Source organism: Schistocerca nitens, chromosome 1 (genome assembly GCF_023898315.1).
Source record: "Schistocerca nitens isolate TAMUIC-IGC-003100 chromosome 1, iqSchNite1.1, whole genome shotgun sequence".
NCBI classification, from domain to species: Eukaryota; Metazoa; Arthropoda; class Insecta; order Orthoptera; family Acrididae; genus Schistocerca; species Schistocerca nitens.
This window is the reverse complement of record NC_064614.1, coordinates 619586443-619606645: the sequence shown is the minus strand read 5'-3', so window position 1 is coordinate 619606645 and position 20203 is coordinate 619586443. Positions and strand designations below refer to the sequence as shown.

The window sequence follows — 20203 nt, the reverse complement described above, 5'->3', positions numbered from 1 at the left end:
CGTAGGGGTTTGAAGACGTGCAGCGATACATTTGACCGAGAGCATCCCAGACGTGCTCGATGGGGTTTAGGTCTGTAGAACAGGCAGGCCACTCCATTCACCTGATATCTTCTGTTTCAAGGTATTCCTCCACGATGGCAGCTCAATGGGGCCGTGCGTTATCATCCATCAGGAGGAAGGTGGGACCCACTGTACCCCTGGAAAGACGGACATACTGGTACACCGGACCTGTTACAGTTCCTCTGTCAAAGACATGCAGGGACGTAGGTGCACCAATCATAATCCCACCCCACACCATCAAACCACGACCCCCATAAAGGTCCCTTTCAAGGACATTAAGGGGTTGGTATCTGGTTCCTGGTTCACGCCAGATAAAAACCCGCCGAGAATCAATGTTCAGACTATACCTGGACTCGTCCGTGAACATAACCTGGGACCACTGTTCCAATGACCATGTACTGTGTTCTTAACACCAGGCTTTAGGGGCTCTCCTGTGACCAAGGGCAGTGGAATGCACCTTCCAGGTCTCTTGGCGGATAAACCATGTTTGTTTAGTCGTCTGTAGACTGTGTGTCTGCAGACAACTGTTCCAGTGGCTGCGATGAGGTCCCGAGCAAGGCTACCTGCAGTACTCCGTGGCCGTCTGCGGGCACTGATGGTGAGCTATCGGTCTTCTTGTGGTGTTGTACACAGTGTACGTCCCGTACTGTAGCGCCTGGACACGTTTTCTGTCTGCTGGAATCGTTGCCATAATCTTGAGATCACACTTTGTGGCACACGGAGGGCCCTTGCTACGACCTGTTGTGTTTGCCCTAGTATTCTACCCTCATGACGTCATCAGAATGTGTTCTATGAACCATTTTCAACACACAGTCACCATTATCACGTCTGAAAACGTCTCCACACTTACTCGCTGCACCGTACTTTGACATGCACCAACACACCTCTTCGTATGTGGACTGCAGCCAGCGCCACCATGCGACGACCGCAGGTCAAATGCACCGCATGGTCATACCCCGAGGTGATTTAAACCCTCAAACCGCCCACCAGAGCTTTGTTTCACCATGTATCAACATTATCCTTAATTTATGAGCATGAGTGTAGTTTTTAATGTTTGGCTGATAACTCTGCCATCTGCTCTCTCGCTGTGCTGTTCGTACCCTAATAATATATTATCGACGTATGCAAGATAACTGCGTCGTTTACTGACTACACAAAAAAATCTAGCTTTTTATTTATCTCTGCAAAATCGTTTTGCTCGACTTTCCACATGATGCCTCATAACCGAACAAAAACCAATAATTTTATAATTTGATCTCCTCTGAACTAACTGCTTGCGTTCCCATCATCATTCGTATCTTCATCTGTTTATAAACTTTTTTATTTTTTTGTGAACCATATACGTGGTTTCCGGATAGTCGAAGTCAGTGTTGATAAAAGCAGAACACACAGATAGCTACGTTTCCACTGCTCGAACAGGAGATCAGCTATACGCTAGACGTTTTTAACTCCTTCATATAACAAATGACATGTTCATACATTGCTACCAAAGAATTTTCGGTGAAATATCTATTAAGTGCACAATCCAAAAATTTTGTAACATCTGTCTTATACTGAAAATTACCAAGAGAACGTGTAATTACAGTACTGTGTATAGTAATAGTGATTATTTCAGTATATGTACAGCGACTTCAAACACGGCTGTGAGGCAGCTAAAGTTCAAGAATATCATAAGTATAACACAGTCAACGGCTGCAACAATATTTTACTTTCACTGTCTTTCGACACTGACTATGAGTGTCTTCTCCAGAAAATCAACATGCAATTGTGGATTTTCTAGTGAAGATGCCCATAGGCGTTGACGAAACCCCGTAAAAGTAAAATTTTGTTGCAAGCGGTTGGCTTTTCACTCGGAGCTACCGAATACAACTCAGCATTCAAATAAACTATGTGTCAAGAGATAGATTGTGTATAAAATGTAAAAGTATGAACGGGAGATCAGCGGTGATGGATTCAAATCCTGTAGAGCGATCCCTCATTGAGATGTGTGCGTAAAGTATTTAGAAAATTTACTGTGTTATATCTGTTTTCCCTTACTTCAGTGCAACCAGAGAGCTCAGATGAAGTGCTGAAAAAATTGAGCATTATACTAATTCTTCGACGGATGCATTTTATTCTCCTAATTATGTATGAAACGATATACACTTTAGCGTGTTGTCATAGTGCAATTCTTGACCACAGTAGAAAACAATTTTATGTTGCAATATATTTTATTTTGAGTTGATAACTTACGTAAGTAAATAGAAGTACATGTATTACATGTTTATTGTAAGTGCTTCTGCATTTTCAGAACCACATTGGTAGTTAAGACTAGTGATTATATTCTACAAGAACAAGAATCACTGCAAGGTATAAATAATTATGGACTACGCAAACAAAATCCTCTTTCGACTGCACACACGAGTAAAGTGACTAGTTTCATGCATTTTTGGATAGCCACTTGTAGGAATATCTAAGCATTGTGCCACCCACGGATCTAATGTGAAATGGAACAGAAATATATCCGTTGCTGTGAAGAGATAATTCTGTAGAAAATAACTCTATGCAAAGTTTACTAGCAGCTTATGGGTTCGATCTGGGGCGTTCTCAATCGTTAGATGCAACACTGAAGTTCCAGTGCTGAATGAGAACCTCAGCTTTCCCTTATTATGACTACGTCGTTGTCAGTCGATAAAAGTATACGCTAGCGATCCAGGTTATGCTTTACGTATGTGTTGCCCTCTGACTAGAGTTATACTACTGTATAGAAGTGGTCCATCTATTTCAGATGCTTCGTGTAAACACGATTCTCGCAACGTATAGGCAATGTATATGTGCAATGGGAATCTGTATATTGGTTGGTTGGCACCTATAAGGTATATTTCGACTTTCTGACTACTTTCATGTGGAATACAAAAGGAAAAGAAATTATAAACGGAAAGAAGAATTACGAGGGCGGTTCAGAAAGTAACCTCCGATTGGTCACAGTGCGGTTTGTGGAGGGAGTAGCGACGCCATCTGTGCGTTCACGCACTCAACAGGTCAGTCGGCATCAAGCCGTGGTCGAGTGAACGTCGTACCTGCGCTAGTTTAGTTTTTGTGGCAGTTTGAAATGTGTGCTGCAATAGAAAACCCCGCCAAATGTGAAGTGCGTGCTGTCATAAGGTTTTTTACAGCCAAAGGATATTCTGCAGCAGCTATTCATCGTGAGCTTTGTGCCGTGTACGGACCAAGAGTTACGAGTGAAGAATTTGTCCGTGAATGGGTACGTTTACTTAAAAGTGGACGAGAAAACGTTCATGATGAAGAGAGGAGTGGTAGACCATCATTGGTGACTGACGAACTCGTTCAGACAGTTGATGCAAAAGTTCGTGAAAATCGACGTTTCTCAATGTCGGAGTTGTCTACTGGTTTTCCACAGATTTCTAAGACTCTCTTGTACGAGATAGTGACAGCAAGATTGGGTTACCGTAAGTTCTGTGCACGATGGGTGCCCAAAATTCTTACCGACCACCACAAAACTCAAAGAATGGCCTCTGCATTAGACTTTCTGTCACGTTATGAGGACGAAGGAGAACCATTGTTAAACAGAATCGTGACCGGTGACGAAACCTGGATTAAGTACGTGAACCCTGAGACAAAAGAACAATCGAAGATGTGGGCACATTCAAATTCGCCTACCAAACCAAGAAAAGCCTCGCAAGATTTTTCTGCCAGAAAACTGATGGCAACGGTGTTTTGGGATGCCAAAGGGGTGTTGTTGGTTGAATTCATGGAACGTGGTACGACCATTAATCAAGACGTGTACTGTGAAACAATAAAAAAGTTACGACGGGCTATACAGAACAAACGCCGTGGTATGCTGACTTCCGGTATCGTTTTTTTGCACGATAACGCCCGTCCTCACTCTGCTCGCAGAACAACGGCCCTTCTTGAGTCCTTCAATAGGACGTTATCAACCATCCACCTTACAGCCCAGACCTGGCGCCAAGTGATTATCACCTCTTCATGCATTTGAAGAAATGGCTCGGGTCACAGCGGTTTGATGACGACGAAGAGCTCAAAGATGCGGTCACAGGCTGGCTCCAGGCACAAGCGGGTGATTTTTATGCAGAAGGAATTTCAAAGCTTGTGAAGAGATACGATAAGTGCCTCAATCGCTATGGAGACTATGTAGAAAAATAGTGCAAAGATGTAGTTGTAAGATGTATATATTAAAATATTTTTATTTAACTTGGTGTATTTTTTAAATAAACCGGAGGTTACTTTCTGAACGGCCCTCGTACAAATAGATTTCTATTTTGTGGCAGCCATTACATCCCATTCTGTTTCTGTTCCCGAATCGGCGTTACCGTAATTACGAATGATTAGATTTTTATTTGCACCTCCTAAATAAAGCGTAAACTAATAAGGCTTGTTATCCGATGGAAACATGAATGAGAAGTATGTCTAGCTGATGAATTAACAACATTTTCTCTGAAATTACTGTGGGGCTGTGGAAAATATTTCCTACTATGTTGTAAAACAAACGCATTAAATACTGTATGAGGGTCAAAAAAATGGTGCAACGTAAGTACCTGTTATCTGTTTTGACGTAAGAGGAAACTAATTTTTGTCCGAGCGGTATGATTTTCTTATATATTTTAACAGATGAAACCACTCATCGCAAGTTGAAGTTATCTAGGTTGTTCTGCTGGACCATACTCTATTCCGTTGCAGTAACCTTCGTTGGGATTGTCGTAATTCATGATCAGTTGGACCTTAGGACGCGTAATCTCATCGTTGTCTTTTCTTAGGTCTGCCAGCTATAGTCTTCCTTGTACGACTGAAATAAGAAAGAAAAGTTGTGGAATGCGTCTAAGGACGGACTCTGAAAGCATTAGAGTTATGAGAACAGACTCACAACTTTAGACGATAAATTGTAACTCGTATCCTGTGATAATAAACTCTAGAAATGACAGTGTATTGTAAGGCAAAGCAACAAAGGAATTGATAGTTAGTGAGGACTGTTCATGTGGTAGATACATCCAGTTTCTGTCACTGATGCGTCGTATATGCCTATATGTATCTTAAAAATACTAAACACTCACTTGTCACAAAACAGTTAGATACGAATCTGTTCCATAGTTAACTACGGATGACATTGTCGCAAAATCTTCCTTAACCTTGTGTGTGGAATAAATGGGTTTTATGAAACGCTGACGACTAGTAGTAGCAATGAGACAGACAAGGAGACGGGGAGGGGGGGATGGAGTCCGAGAACTGCTGGCATTCAGGTCCTGTCTTTGTCCGCGCGCCAGCAGCGTCGGTCGGTGAGGTGGCGGCGCGGCGATCAGTAGTGCTGCAGGAACGAGTAGTCGACGGTGGGCTGGTGAAGGGCAGCCATCTCCGAGGGCAGGTAGTAGCCGTAGCCGAAGGCGTGCGGGGGCGGCTGGCACGAGGGGTCCGGGCAGTAGCAGCCGACGGGAGCGGGGGCGGCGGCGGGGGCGGGCTGCGGCGACAGGCCCAGGCCCACCCCCAAGCTGAGGCCCGCGGGCTCTGGCGGCGGCAGTGGTTCCTCTAGCAGCGCCTGCAGGTGCCGGATGTAGCGGATCGCCAGCCTGACACACACCAGAGAACACACTCACAACGCCACTCCCTTTTATAGCATAAATTAAATGGTTGAAATGACTCTGAGCACTATGGGACTTAACTTCTGAGGTCATCAGTCCCCTAGTACCTAGAACTACTTAAACCTAACTAACCTAAGGACATCACACACATCCATGTCGGAGGCAGGATTCGAACCTGCGACCGTAGCGGTCGCGTGGTTCCTGACTGTAGCGCCTAGAACCGCTCGGCCACTCCGGCTGGTAGAACAAATAAGTCTTCTGATCCAGTGACTTTCAAACCACATCTACGATAGCTGTTCAGTTCTACGTATCTGCACACTCTCTGCTTCTTTCTTGATCTGCTTTCAGTGTCATCCAGCACAACTACTCTTCCACTTCCTCTCCCTCTTTGCCTTCCTTCAACGACCAAGTTTCCTAGTACTTAAAAAAACTTGATTGTTCCGAGATCTTTGCTTCCAATGATATTTTCACGAAAGCTTCATACACGGCCCAGTCTCATTAATGTGACCAATACCTATGGTCGAAATCAAGGTGAAACAACCATTCACTGAGGGTAGGTTGCAGCACTAGCTGTGGAGGGCACATAAAGCATGTTGGAAGGAAGCGGAAAACTGTGCAGTCATTCAGAATGACATTTTCACTCAGCAGCGGAGTGTGCCCTGATATGAAACTTCCTGGCAGATTAAAACTGTGTGCCGGACCGATACTCGAACTCGGGACCTTTGCCATGTCTCCGCAATATCCTTTCTTTCAGGATCGCAAGGATCGCAGGAGAGCTCCTGTAAAGTTTGGAAGGTAGGAGACGAGGTACTGGCAGAAGTGAAGCTTTGAGGACGAGTGTGAGTCGTGCTTGGGTAGCTCAGTTCGTAGAGCACTTGCCCACGAAAGGCAAATGTCCAGAGTTCGAATCTCGTTCCGGCACTCAGTTTTAATCTGCCAGGAAGTTTCAGTGCAGTCACTGTTGCAATGCAGAAACAGAGCAATTTATCCGACGTCCAAAGGTGCACGAACATTGCCTTTCAGGCCGAAGGTGGAAGCATTTCCGAAACGGGTAAGTTTGTAAACTATTCGGCTGCCGCTATGGTTAAAGTATACCGAGCACAGCAAAATGGTGGTATCCAAAACTGGCGCCAAGACAACTCTGGTGCACCATAGATCTTAGACGACAAAGGTGAACGATGCTTGCGGAGTTGCGTACGGCCGAACATGGATGCAACTGTTGGGCATCTGAATGCCAGACGAACCGAGGAGCTACCAACAGTGTCTCCTCAACGGGCATTCGGTAAACTTCTTTTCATGCGGGCCTCTGCAGCAGGCGCCCAGTTCACGCAGCCATGATGACTGCTGTTCATTGACGACGAAGACAAAAATTTGCACGTCATCTCTCGCAACTGGACGTGACGACGGGAGCGCTGTTCAAGTTAATCACATTTTATGCTGTATCGGACAGATAGCTGTTGGGACGTACGGCGTGAAAAGTCTGGAAGCAAATACCTGCTACAATCGTCAGAAGGATACGAGCCAGTGTAGGTGTATTATGGTCTGGGACATGTTTTCGTGGCATACGTTGGGTGATGTAGTCGTTCTGGAAAGCACAATGGATCACCACAAGCATGCATCTGTTCTTAAGTACCATGTCCACCCCTTCACAAAGCTTTTTTTCCTCGGCATGATAGAATCTACCAACAGGACAATGCAATGTGTCACGGAGCTCGCAGTGTACGTTCGTGGTTCGAAGAGAATCAGAATGTGTGATCTGAGGTTTTCCCGGCGTACAGAAATCTTGAAAATTTCTCGGGTATTCAGCCACGTAGCGTCGTCCAAAAGGCGCGATATTTCGGCAAGCCGACTTCTTGCCATCTTCAGGCGTTCTTGGTGTCTGTCTGGTCTCTGATGGATACCGACTTTATATAATCCCTCTCCCGCAGCCTCCGTCTGGGCGCTTCCGAGCGGTCCGCGGCCGGTGGTGGGGGAAGGGCGGCGCCCCGCGACAGATCATGGGCCGCAGTTTAGGGTACTCCCCTGGTCACGTAACTGCCCGGATTTAAATCCACTCGAGAATCTGTGGACCACCTTGATCAGGCTGCTCGCTCCATGGATCCTCAAATGAGAAACCCACGGCAGCTGGCCACAGCTCTGGAGTCGATATGGCTACAAATCCCTCTCGGTACCTTTTAGAACCTCATTGACTCCATTCCTGCATATTTCGCAGTGGTCCCCCAAATGCAACAGTGGTTATTCAGACTTCTGAAATGTGGTCAGATTAATGTGCGTGGACAGTGTATTGGCCGAGTCTCACCACTTTGTTCTTTCCCATATTTATAATCATTCGTTTTTCCGGCTTTTACCACCCTTTGCTTTATAACTGTAGTTCTTCCTCTGAGCCCACACTTTCTGACCACCTGCATACTTAACTGGCTTTATCATTTCTCCATCTACTACTGTGCCTCTTGCTGTTCCTAACGCTTTTTTTATTAGTTGCTCAGCATAAATATTGAAAAGCGTTGTTGGCAAACAACTTCCAGTACATGTCCCCCCCGCTTACTCAGTGCTAATGTCTGCTATCACTATACGTCTTGCATAGAGCCACACCATCATCCTTTAAGTTCTTCACAAAAAGATACTCCAGTCCGCTCTGCCAAACGCTTTTTCCCAATCAACATAATTTATGTACGTATTCGTGTAACCATCTAGTAGTTTTTGTCCTAGCATCAAACATTCAATACCATCTCGTGTTCCTGTTTCTCTCATCAAGCCAAAGCGACCCACTACCACATTATCTTCAGTTTTTCTTTTCAACTTTTCGAGCAAAACACTACTTATGGTAAACATTCGTTAATCTTTGCATTTTTTGGTGTTATATTTCTTTAGTAAGGGAACTAGAAATGTTTTAACTATATGTTCACGCAAACTGCTCTCGTCAGTATATTCTATTGGTGAAGTTGTTTATTACAGCTATTTCCCTACTTCATAAGGCCTTTAGAGGTTCAGCTGATATTTTATCACAGTCAGTTGCTTTCTTCTTTTTGAGATTAACGGCATTCTCCACAATATCTTCGATCTACGGTCCATTTCGTAACATGCCAATCTTAGTCGTGTATATTTGGTTCTAAGTATGCACCAGAGAATAGAAAGATGCAACTTTCTTCATGGAAGGGAAAGAGTACGAAACATTCTCTAAAACATTACACAACCAAACAAGTTGTAGATATCTGACATGGTGTTTACTCTTTTTAATGTAGGTTTTCACGGTTTTTCGTTATTTTTCAGAAAATGGGCGTCTTTCTTGTAATCAAAGTCTGAATCGTTGAGCACTCTCTTGTTGCAATTCTCAACGAACAGTGTACTTTGCAGGCGCTGTTGGTACTGGGCAGAGGGCAGCCTCATTTGGTATTGGTTTTGTAATTGAAGGTATGTCTATATTAATCGCAGTATTTTAGGAGAACTTGATGACATTTGTCAGGCCGAAATAAGAGTTGACCGTCTGCGTCATGTAGTGCCTATTTCAAACACGCTGTGTTTGTTCGTCATCGCCGCCCAGCCTTATCCAGCAGCGCAAGTTCACACGGGTCTCCAGCAGACAGGCCAGGTGTCCGCAACAAAACACCTTCTACCCTTGAATCAAAGCAAAATTCATATGCTATTTTTCACAAAAGTTGTAAAAGTCTTCCGATACAATTAGTCTGTTATATAGCTCTAAAATATATCTAAGTATTTTTCGCAACCTCTGGGCAACACTGTATTTATTATAATTGAAACAAGAGAAACAAGTAAAACTTGTAAATATTTAAGCGTATGAAAAAATCACGTGGAAAGAACGGTTTCATTGAAAGATAGATATGAAACCACTTCTGATAAAGCAAGGGAAAGCATACAGACAAATATTCATGAATTGTTTTACTAAACAACACGGCGTCATAGACACTAAGTCTCTTCATTTGTTAACCACGATTCTGTACCCTGAAACAGCAAAAGGGCTTGATAACCATGGTCTATATTAGGAGGCAGTGTGCAAAACTACAGTAAGAGATCTCGTGTACCCCGTCCGTCCAAAAAGCTTTTAAGGCTGGAATAATAAAAACTTTGGAAAACTTAGAATGGTGACTTTAATGCTTCAGGTGTTCCTCGTAGTCACGTCTCACTTGAGTGAAAGGCACAAAATGTTCATACAGCTGTGCGGAACTGTTAGAAAAGTGCTTCTTCGGAATGTGTTCGACTCGCGTGTCACATTGGCTTGAATATCGGTTATGTCGTCAAAGCGTTGACCCTTTCTGCATTTTGTCCTATTGTGGTCGGTTGCATTGATAACAAGGCTCGTCACCCGTGATAATATTTTTACGCAACAATAAGGTCTGTGTTTTGCATTTCACTCAAGTTGCGGCAGCTGTCGATGCATCGTTGTTTTTGTTCGGGAGTCAAAGTGTACCGGAGAAATTTTGCTAAACTTTTTCCTTCCTGAAAACATTCTAGAAAATGTCTTGGACACTGACACAAAGATGTTGCTCCACTGCGATTCGTGACGCACAACGTTGACACACTACGATAGCACGCCCAGTAATTAACAGTGGCTGCTCGCAACTGGCTGCTCTAATGCAGACATGTTGTTTACAGTTCTTAGTTCAAGATAGCACAGTAGTTGCTGCGCTGACGGCGCTTGTACACCAGGAATAAGATCATCCTAGGAACTTTTTGGACGTGTATGTAAACTCTCGGACCCTCATCCGTAAAGCAGATTTTGCATTAATTTTTAGATGGAATGGGAACTGAATGCTGTCTTGTATATTTTAACGAAACTTTCGTATTTTCTGTTGAGCGTGTCATGTAAACTGATGGTCCTGTTGATGCCCCTATCCTGAGTCCTGAGAATTTTCTGCGAACAAAATTCTCAGTTAATATTTCTTCCTATGGTATCAAGTGATGGGAAGAATACTGTTCGTTGGCATTGTGATAGTGGTTTCCACATCAGACACTGAGGAGACAAAAGTCGTGGGATACCTCCCAATATCGTATCGGACCTGCTTGTGGGCGGCGTATTGCAGCAAATCGACGTGGCACGGACTCAACAAGTCGTTGGAAGCCCCACGCAGAAATATTGAGCCCTGCTGCCTCTATGGACGTCCCATAACTACGAAAGTGTCGGCAGTGTATGATTTTGTGCACGTACTGACCCCTCCATTATGTCCCATGTAGGACGATCTGGGTGGAAAAATCATTCCCTTGAATTGTACAGAATGTTCTTCAAACCAATCGCGAATAGTTGTGACCTGTTGACATGGTGCATTGCCATCCACAAAAGTTCCATCGTTGTTTGGGAACATTAAATCAATGAATGGCTGCAGATACTCTGCAAATAGCCGAACATAGCCAATTCCAGTCAGTGTTCGGTTCACTGTCCACACCATTATGGATACACACAGCTTGCACAGTGCCTTCTTGGCAACTTGGGTCCATTTTTCTTGGTGGTCTGGAATCGTGCGACTGCTGCGGTCGCGGGTTCGAATCCTGCCTCGGGCATGGATGTGTGTCATGTCCTTAGGTTAGTTAGGTTTAAGTAGTTCTAAGTTCTAGGGGACTGATGACTTCAGGTGTTAAGTCCCATGGTGCTCAGAGCCATTTTTCGTGGGGTCTGCGGACAATGGAACCCTTCATCAGCTCTTACCAACTGAAATATGGACTCATCTGACCAGGCCACCGTTTTCCAGTTGTCTAGCGTCGAGCCGATACGGTCACGAGCCAGGAAGAGGCTCCTCAGGCGATGTCGTGCTCTTAGCAAAGGCACTCGCGTCGACCGCCTGCCGGCATAGCCCGTTCACTCCCGATTTCACTTCACTGTCCTGAAGGTTACGTTCGTCGTGCGTCCCCCATTGATTTCTGCAGTTATTTCACGCAGTGTTGCTTGTCTGTTAGCACTGACAATTCTACGCAAACGCCACTACTTTCGGTCGTTAAGTGAAGGGTGTTGACCTCTGGATTCTCCGTGGTGAGAGGTAATGCCTGGAATTTGGTATTCTCGGCACATTCTTGACACTGCAGATCTCGGAATACTGAACTTCCAAACGATTTTTCCGAAATAGAATGGCCCATGCGTCTAGCCCCAACTACGAGTGCGCGTCCAAAGTCTGTTAATTCGTGTCGTGCGGCCGTAATCGCGTCAGACACCCTTTCACACGAATCACTTGAGCCCAAATGACAGCTCCGCCAATGCACTGCCCTGTTACGCCTTGGGTACGCGGTACTACCCCCATCTGCATACGTGCATATCGCTATCCCATAAATTTTGCCACTTCGGTTTAGTTTTCTCCTCTGAGAGTGCCTTGGAATGCGACAACGAGGAACTGAGAACTCATACATCTCACTTATGGTGAAGGGACGTACAATGTAATGGATCCACGTTTATGATGGGTGGCTCACATTTCGAGTACATGCTGTAATCATGTAGACTGGGGCTCAATTCTTACTCTGAAATATCCATTTAAATGCCTTCTGCTTGGTGCTTCCCAACTGTAATGTAAGCTTTCTTCAAGTTCAAGTTACAAAGTTGTGAATACGAGTAGTATAATGGTGCAAATCTATGTTTAATAAGTAGTGGGGCTTCAGTACTCTGACGTCATGTTGAGCGTACCCTGCCTTGTAAACGTTTATTTGTACGACTGCTTTTGTTTCTTTATCGCAAATGGATTTCAATTTACCGTTCAATAAAACGTTTCTAGTCAGCATCTAGCCCGCATCTCGTGGTCGTGCGGTAGCGTTCTCGCATCCCACGCCCGGGTTCCCGGGTTCGATTCCCGGCGGGGTCAGGGATTTTCTCTGCCTCGTGATGGCTGGGTGTTGTGTGCTGTCCTTAGGTTAGTTAGGTTTAAGTAGTTCTAAGTTCTAGGGGACTTATGACCACAGCAGTTGAGTCCCATAGTGCTCAGAGCCATTTGAACCATTTTTGTCAGCATCTATCAAATCATCTATCTCCCTAAAGAACTACTTCATATCGTATTTTCTCACTGCTTCCCGACATTTTTCTCCCAGAAATCCGCTCGCGGCGGGTTTGCATATCACTATGAAATAAATTGACTAGGGAAATCTGTCACATTGTATTCTCAGCTTCCAATGCACATTAATATCGAATGAACAGCGTGCGTGCTATCTTGAAAGTCCTAGGAAGAAACTGTGAATTGAAAACAAGCCCTCTAAAAGTGTCTTGATTAAGGTCCACTTTGTCTCGTCAGATGCTTCACGGTAGAGTTGTTTCATGTGAACTTTTAGAGGGCGCAGGACTAACGACGTTTTCTCGAGAAATCTCGAGCGAGAACAAATCCTGTCTCTAATTTCCGGATCCCACACAAAAACTAACTCTTTTACTGAATAATAATGTGAACACCGTTCCTCGTGGATGTAACTCAAGTCTTTATTTATTTATTTTTAACACTATGGCACTTCGAACAGGAGACGAACCGGAAATCTTACTGGGTACGCATGGAGCAAGATAGGTCCTAAAGGCTATTCTGCTATATTACAGACACTGAACATATTAAAAGAGGAAGTTTTCTCCATGTGTTCTTTCAACACTGGCCATAGTGAGTGGAACTGCCACTTGTAAAGAATTTCATTGAACATACTTAATGTGGAAATTTTTCTGCTCTGTAATTCGCACTTGACTGTCGTTAGCAACATCTCACGTATACTGAGAGAGGTTCTGCAGTCGCATTTAAATCACTATCCGAGCATCCAGTTATAGATTTTCTGCATTTTTCTCTGAATCGCTTAAACAGAATTCCAAATCCGAACAAGTGCTCCGCCTCTAATCATCCCGTCTTCCACGGAATGTTAAACCGCTTCCACGGAATGTTAAACCGCTAATATCTGTCCATCACATCTCACTTATGACACCTACCTGTAGATCATCAGTTCCTACTACAAGTCCACGGGCTTCCTCGGCTGGGCTCAGTCTGAATAAATTCCTTTTGTGTACTGAGCTGTGTCTTTTTGAAAAATTAAAAACAGTTATAGAACCAACGCTTCGGCCCTCTTTGCAACGGTGCTCTTCAGGGCAACCAAATTGGATTCTGTCGAGGCTGCTGGAAAGACCTCTAGTTTTCGCCACTCCTTCTTCCCCCACACCCTCCCCACCACCCTTCCATCCACCACCTCCTCCTCTGGGATGGAATTTGTTTACTTCAACTCTGCGTCTAGTGTTATCCGATGTGAAACTGTGCGGATGTTTGCAAAATGTTTACAAATCGCGTAACTGGGGCGGGACGTGGGTACCAGCCAAATTTTCACCTAGACGAATGTGGGAAACCACCTAAGAACCAAGTCCAGGCTGTCCGCACGCTGGCTCTCGTCATTAATGGGCCGCTCGGATTCGATCCGGGACCGGCGCGACTCCCTGAATCCCGGAAGTGGATGCTAACGCGTGCGGCTAGCCGGGCGGGATCTAATTCCTAAAAATATTTTATCCAACAAACTCACGTGTTGACGCTGCATTGTGTGCTTGCTGCCACGTACCTGAGGGACTCTATCTTGGAGAGTTTCTTGCCCTGCGGCTTGCACGTTGGCAGTCGCTCCCGCAGCAGGTCGAAGGCTCGGTTCATGTCACGCATGCGCGTTCTCTCTCTATCGCATGCAGACTTCTTGTAATCTACAACAATGTAAAAAGGGGTTTATAAATTTCCGCTCACTCTTTGGAGGCACATATACACTAAAAAGGCAAAAGACTTAGTAAGATTACAAGAACGAACATACCGTACAAAATATAACAAATATAATTTGGCAGTCTTAGAGTACAGTTTCTATGGAAACAATATGAGAGCAGAATGAGAAGTTGCAGGCCTAGGAACCCGTTAGTTAAGTAAAATATTCTGGGTAATGCACTTCGTCCAACATTTATTCAGTCATATGTGAGTACAGACAGAAATCAAAGGGTTCAAAATGGCTCTGAGCACTATGGGACTTAACAGCTGTGGTCATCAGTCCCCTAGAACTTAGAACTACTTAAACCTAACTAACCTAAGGACATCACACACATCCATGCCCGAGGCAGGATTCGAACCTGCGACCGTAGTGGTCACGCGGTTCCAGACTGTAGCGCCTAGAACCGCACGGCCACACCGGCCGGCAAATCAGAGGGTGCCAAATCTGGTGAATGCGTTGGTTCTTCTAACGATGTATTGTCGACATCATCCTTCATTATTCTCATTTTGCGGGCAGTTTTATCTTGGGCGTGAAATACGGCTTTTTTCTTGTGTAGTCTAAATCTTTTGCCTTCGCCATAACTTAGCCCAGGACATTCGCGTATTATTCGTAAATTATTATGCACGATAATCAATAAAAAGTACCCCAGTAAACACTGGCCAAAATCTATCCAGCATATATAACCGACATCACTTATACCCAAGGCTCTGACTGTTGTTGCATCTCCGGCGTCAAGTGGTGACCCTATAGTATTCACAGCAACATATCATCAGAGTTTTTCTTTGCTGCGAAATTAACTTTCGCATTTTATTTTGCTCAACGGTCAACAAATTTGTCTCATATTTACCATAAAACTCCATCATAGCGAATTTTGGTTTAATATGTGCCATACTCGTGCGTCTGATGTACCCATGTCGTCAGCTGTATGTACGTTATATTTACTGATCTTACAATAGGAGTATCATACTGCGCTCAGTGTTTACCTCTCTGGTAAGAGTTTACAGACGCCCTTCAAGTAGATTGTTGTCAAAAACACCACCTTTAGATTGATTTCTGTTGCCAATAAAATGTTAAAAATATATTTTTGTTTCTACACTACGTTCTAGTACATTCATTTGAACTACAGACACACTACACTGTTACTTTGAATAACAGCATAAAGGAAACTATGTCACAAACCAGAGTAACATTTGAATTACTTTTATGCGCAACGTATACAAACATGTTGTTGTTGTTGTGGTCTTCAGTCCTGAGACTGGTTTGATGCAGCTCTCCATGCTACTCTATCATGTGCAAGCTTCTTCATCTCCCAGTACCTACTGCAACCTACATCCTTCTGAATCTGCTTAGTGTATGCATCTCTTGGTCTCCCCCTACGATTTTTACCCTCCACGCTGCCCTCCAATACTAAATTGGTGATCCCTTGATGCCTCAGAACATGTCCTACCAACCGATCCCTTCTTCTGGTCAAGTTGTGCCACAAACTCCTCTTCTCCCCAATCCTGTTCAGTACCTCCTCATTAGTTATGTGATCTACCCATCTAATCTTCAGCATTCTTCTGTAGCACCACATTTCGAAAGCTTCTATTCTCTTCTTGTCCAAACTATTTATCGTCCATGTTTCACTTCCATACATGGCTACACTCCATACAAATACTTTCAGAAATGACTTCCTGACACTTAAATCTATACTCGATGTTAACAAATTTCTCTTCTTCAGAAACGCTTTCCTTGCCATTGCCAGTCTACATTTTATATCCTCTCTACTTTGACCATCATCAGTTATTTTGCTCCCCAAATAGCAAAACTCCTTTACTACTTCAAGTGTCTCATTTCCTAATCTAATACCCTCAACATCACCCGACTTAATTCTACTACATTCCATTATCCTCGTTTTGCTTTTGTTGATGTTCATCTTATATCCTCCCTTCAAGACACCATCCATTCCATTCAACTGCTCTTCCAAGTCCTTTGCTGTCTCTGACAGAATTACAATGTCATCGGCGAACCTCAAAGTTTTTATTTCTTCTCCTTGGATTTTAATACCTACTCCGAATTTTTCTTTTGTTTCCTTTACTGCTTGCTCAATATACAGATTGAATAACATCGGGGAGAGGCTACAACCCTGTCTTACTCCCTTCCCAACCACTGCTTCCCTTTCATGCCCCTCGACTCTTATAACTGCCATCTGGTTTCTGTACAAATTGTAAATAGCCTTTCGCTCCCTGTATTTTACCCCTGCCACCTTTAGAATTTGAAAGAGAGTATTCCAGTCAACATTGTCAAAAGCTTTCTCTAAGTCTACAAATGCTAGTAACGTAGGTTTGCCTTTCCTTAATCTTTCTTCTAAGATAAGTCGTAAGGTCAGTATTGCCTCACGTGTCCCAGTATTTCTACGGAATCCAAACTGATCTTCCCCGAGGTCGGCTTCTACTAGTTTTTCCATTCGTCTGTAAAGAATTCGTGTTAGTATTTTGCAGCTGTGGCTTATTAAACTGATTGTTCGGTAATTCTCACATCTGTCAACACCTGCTTTCTTAGGGATTGGAATTATTATATTCTTCTTGAAGTCTGAGGGTATTTCACCTGTTTCATACATCTTGCTCACCAGATGGTAGAGTTTTGTCAGGACTGGCTCTCCCAAGGCCGTCAGTAGTTCCAATGGAATGTTGTCTACTCCGGGGGCCTTGTTTCGACTCAGGTCTTTCAGTGCTCTGTCAAACTCTTCACGCAGTATCGTATCTCCCATTTCATCTTCATCTACATCCTCTTCCATTTCCATAATATTGTCCTCAAGTACATCGCCCTTGTATAGACCCTCTATATACTCCTTCCACCTTTCTGCTTTCCCTTCTTTGCTTAGAACTGGGTTTCCATCTGAGCTCTTGATGTTCATACAAGTGGTTCTCTTATCTCCAAAGGTCTCTTTAATTTTCCTGTAGGCAGTATCTATCTTACCCCTAGTAAGATAAGCCTCTACATCCTTACATTTGTCCTCTAGCCATCCCTGCTTAGCCATTTTGCACTTCCTGTCGATCTCATTTTTGAGACGTTTGTATTCCTTTTTGCCTGCTTCATTTACTGCATTTTTATATTTTCTCCTTTCATCAATTAAATTCAATATTTCTTCTGTTACCCAAGGATTTCTAGTAGCCCTCGTCTTTTTACCTACTTGATCCTCTGCTGCCTTCACTACTTCATCCCTCAAAGCTACCCATTCTTCTTCTACTGTATTTCTTTCCCCCATTCCTGTCAGTTGTTCCCTTATGCTCTCCCTGAAACTCTGTACAACCTCTGGTTCTTTCAGTTTATCCAGGTCCCATCTCCTTAAATTCCCACCTTTTTGCAGTTTCTTCAGTTTTAATCTACAGGTCATAACCAATAGATTGTGGTCAGAATCCACATCTGCCCCTGGAAATGTCTTACAATTTAAAACCTGGTTCCTAAATCTCTGTCTTACCATTATATAATCAATCTGATACCTTTTAGTATCTCCAGGGTTCTTCCATGTATACAACCTTCTATCATGATTCTTAAACCAAGTGTTAGCTATGATTAAATTGTGCTCTGTGCAAAATTCTACCAGGCGGCTTCCTCTTTCATTTCTTAGCCCCAATCCATATTCACCTACTACGTTTCCTTCTCTCCCTTTTCCTACACTCGAATTCCAGTCACCCATAACTATTAAATTTTCGTCTCCCTTCACAATCTGAATAATTTCTTTTATTTCATCATACATTTCTTCAATTTCTTCGTCATCTGCAGAGCTAGTTGGCATATAAACTTGTACTACTGTAGTAGGTGTGGGCTTCGTATCTATCTTGGCCACAATAATGCGTTCACTAAGCTGTTTGTAGTAGCTTACCCGCATTCCTATTTTCCTATTCATTATTAAACCTACTCCTGCATTACCCCTATTTGACTTTGTGTTTATAACCCTGTAGTCACCTGACCAGAAGTCTTGTTCCTCCTGCCACCGAACTTCACTAATTCCCACTATATCTAACTTTAACCTATCCATTTCCCTTTTCAAATTTTCTAACCTACCTGCCCGATTAAGGGACCTGACATTCCACGCTCCGATCCGTAGAACGCCAGTTTTCTTTCTCCTGATAACGACATCCTCTTGAGTAGTCCCCGCCCGGAGATCCGAATGGGGGACTATTTTACCTCCGGAATATTTTACCCAAGAGGACGCCATCATCATTTAATCATACAGTAAAGCTGCATGCCCTCGGGAAAAATTACGGCCGTAGTTTCCCCTTGCTTTCAGCCGTTCGCAGTACCAGCACAGCAAGGCCGTTTTGGTTATTGTTACAAGGCCAGATCAGTCAATCATCCAGACTGTTGCCCTTGCAACTACTGAAAAGGCTGCTGCCCCTCTTCAGGAACCACACGTTTGTCTGGCCTCTCAACAGATACCCCTCCGTTGTGGTTGTACCTACGGTACGGCTATCTGTATCGCTGAGGCACGCAAGCCTCCCCACCAACGGCAAGGTCCATGGTTCATGGGGGGGGTATACAAACATAACAAAAATAAAATTTCTTGATATCGGTACCATATCAGTTCTCGGTTCGGTACTTTTCGTATTGCCTCCGAGTGCCCATGGAGGCAGGAATATACAGAGTATCTCTAGTGATTCGCTGAAAAGTTAAAATATATATTTATTTGCAGTAACAGATTTACGCAATCACGGAATATGACGTTTTATTAAATTAATGTAACACATACGAAACAACAGTAACTAAGTGACTGATGTGATAATGTCACTTTACTAACAACAGGTAGGGAATGATTATGCTTTTAAAGGAACAGAATGCCTCAGCTATTGTTGGAAGTGACAGACTAACTCACGATAGCACAAATATAGTGAACATTTCCAATATTTTGGAACACATGCAACATAGAAAACTGATGTATTCGTTTTTATGTCAGCCCAACTTCTAAAGAAATTACGTACTTTCTAAAAAGTAAAGGTTCGTAATATTTCAAACAAAATGATGAAACAGATTCATCTGACGTATCTGTTATACTCAGTAGTACACATTATGTATCATTGTCAGAGGGTATTTTTGAAAAATTAATGTACTAAATAACAGTTCAGCATAGCTTCAACAGCAAGATTCTGAGTCACAGATAACTTTTATTTCAGAAGGGCTATTCTCCTGGACGTGAATTCTAGCAATTCAACGAACACAAAACCAAATATGTAAAAGATGAAATGTCACCAATTCGAAGTTCTCTATTGTCTAAGGTATCTGGCTGGATAAAACATCATTTATATGGTGAAAGTGAAATTTCCGATACTGAAGAAATATTTCATGGTTTCTTCACTTCATAATTAAGTAACAGGAAGTAGGAAATCATGTTAGGCAGCTCCATCAGTTAAGGTACATCAGTTACAGGTACAAATCACTAAAGGTACACAACAGGGTCCAATATTATATCCACTTCTATTATTGTTGTGAACTCCAGTCTGATACTGATGAATCGAAAAGAACTCCTTTTGATAATGTCATAACCATCAGAACGCAGTCTACTACACATGCACGAACATTAGGAACAGTACATGAAATTGAACAGAGAAAATGATTTTTATTCTGTAACTGAATTACTAGATACAAAAACCATAATTCTTCAAATGGTTCAAATGGCTCTGAGCACTATGGGACTCAACTGCTGAGGTCATTAGTCCCCTAGAACTTAGAACTAGTTAAACCTAACTAACCTAAGGACATCACAAACATCCATGCCCGAGGCAGGATTCAAACCTGCGACCGTAGCGGTCTTGCGGTTCCAGACTGCAGCACCTTTAACCGCACGGCCACTTCGGCCGGCAAACCATAATTCTAACAGCATGCTCAAG

General features: G+C 43.4%; 1 protein-coding gene across 3 annotated transcripts in view; it reads right to left on the bottom strand.

Annotated features, from left to right (window-relative positions):
* Positions 1-2200: 2200 nt before the first annotated feature.
* The window catches only part of LOC126257301 (mesoderm posterior protein 1), a 93865-nt gene continuing 75862 nt past the window's right edge, over positions 2201-20203 (bottom strand). For all 3 annotated transcript variants that reach the window (XM_049955552.1, XM_049955553.1, XM_049955554.1), the window contains exons 3-4: positions 14151-14283; positions 2201-5639 (exon numbers count right to left, since the gene is read on the bottom strand). In XM_049955552.1, the coding sequence (XP_049811509.1) occupies positions 5372-5639; positions 14151-14283 (401 nt within the window). In that variant the 3' untranslated portion in view covers positions 2201-5371. The remainder of the gene's footprint in view (positions 5640-14150; positions 14284-20203) is intronic.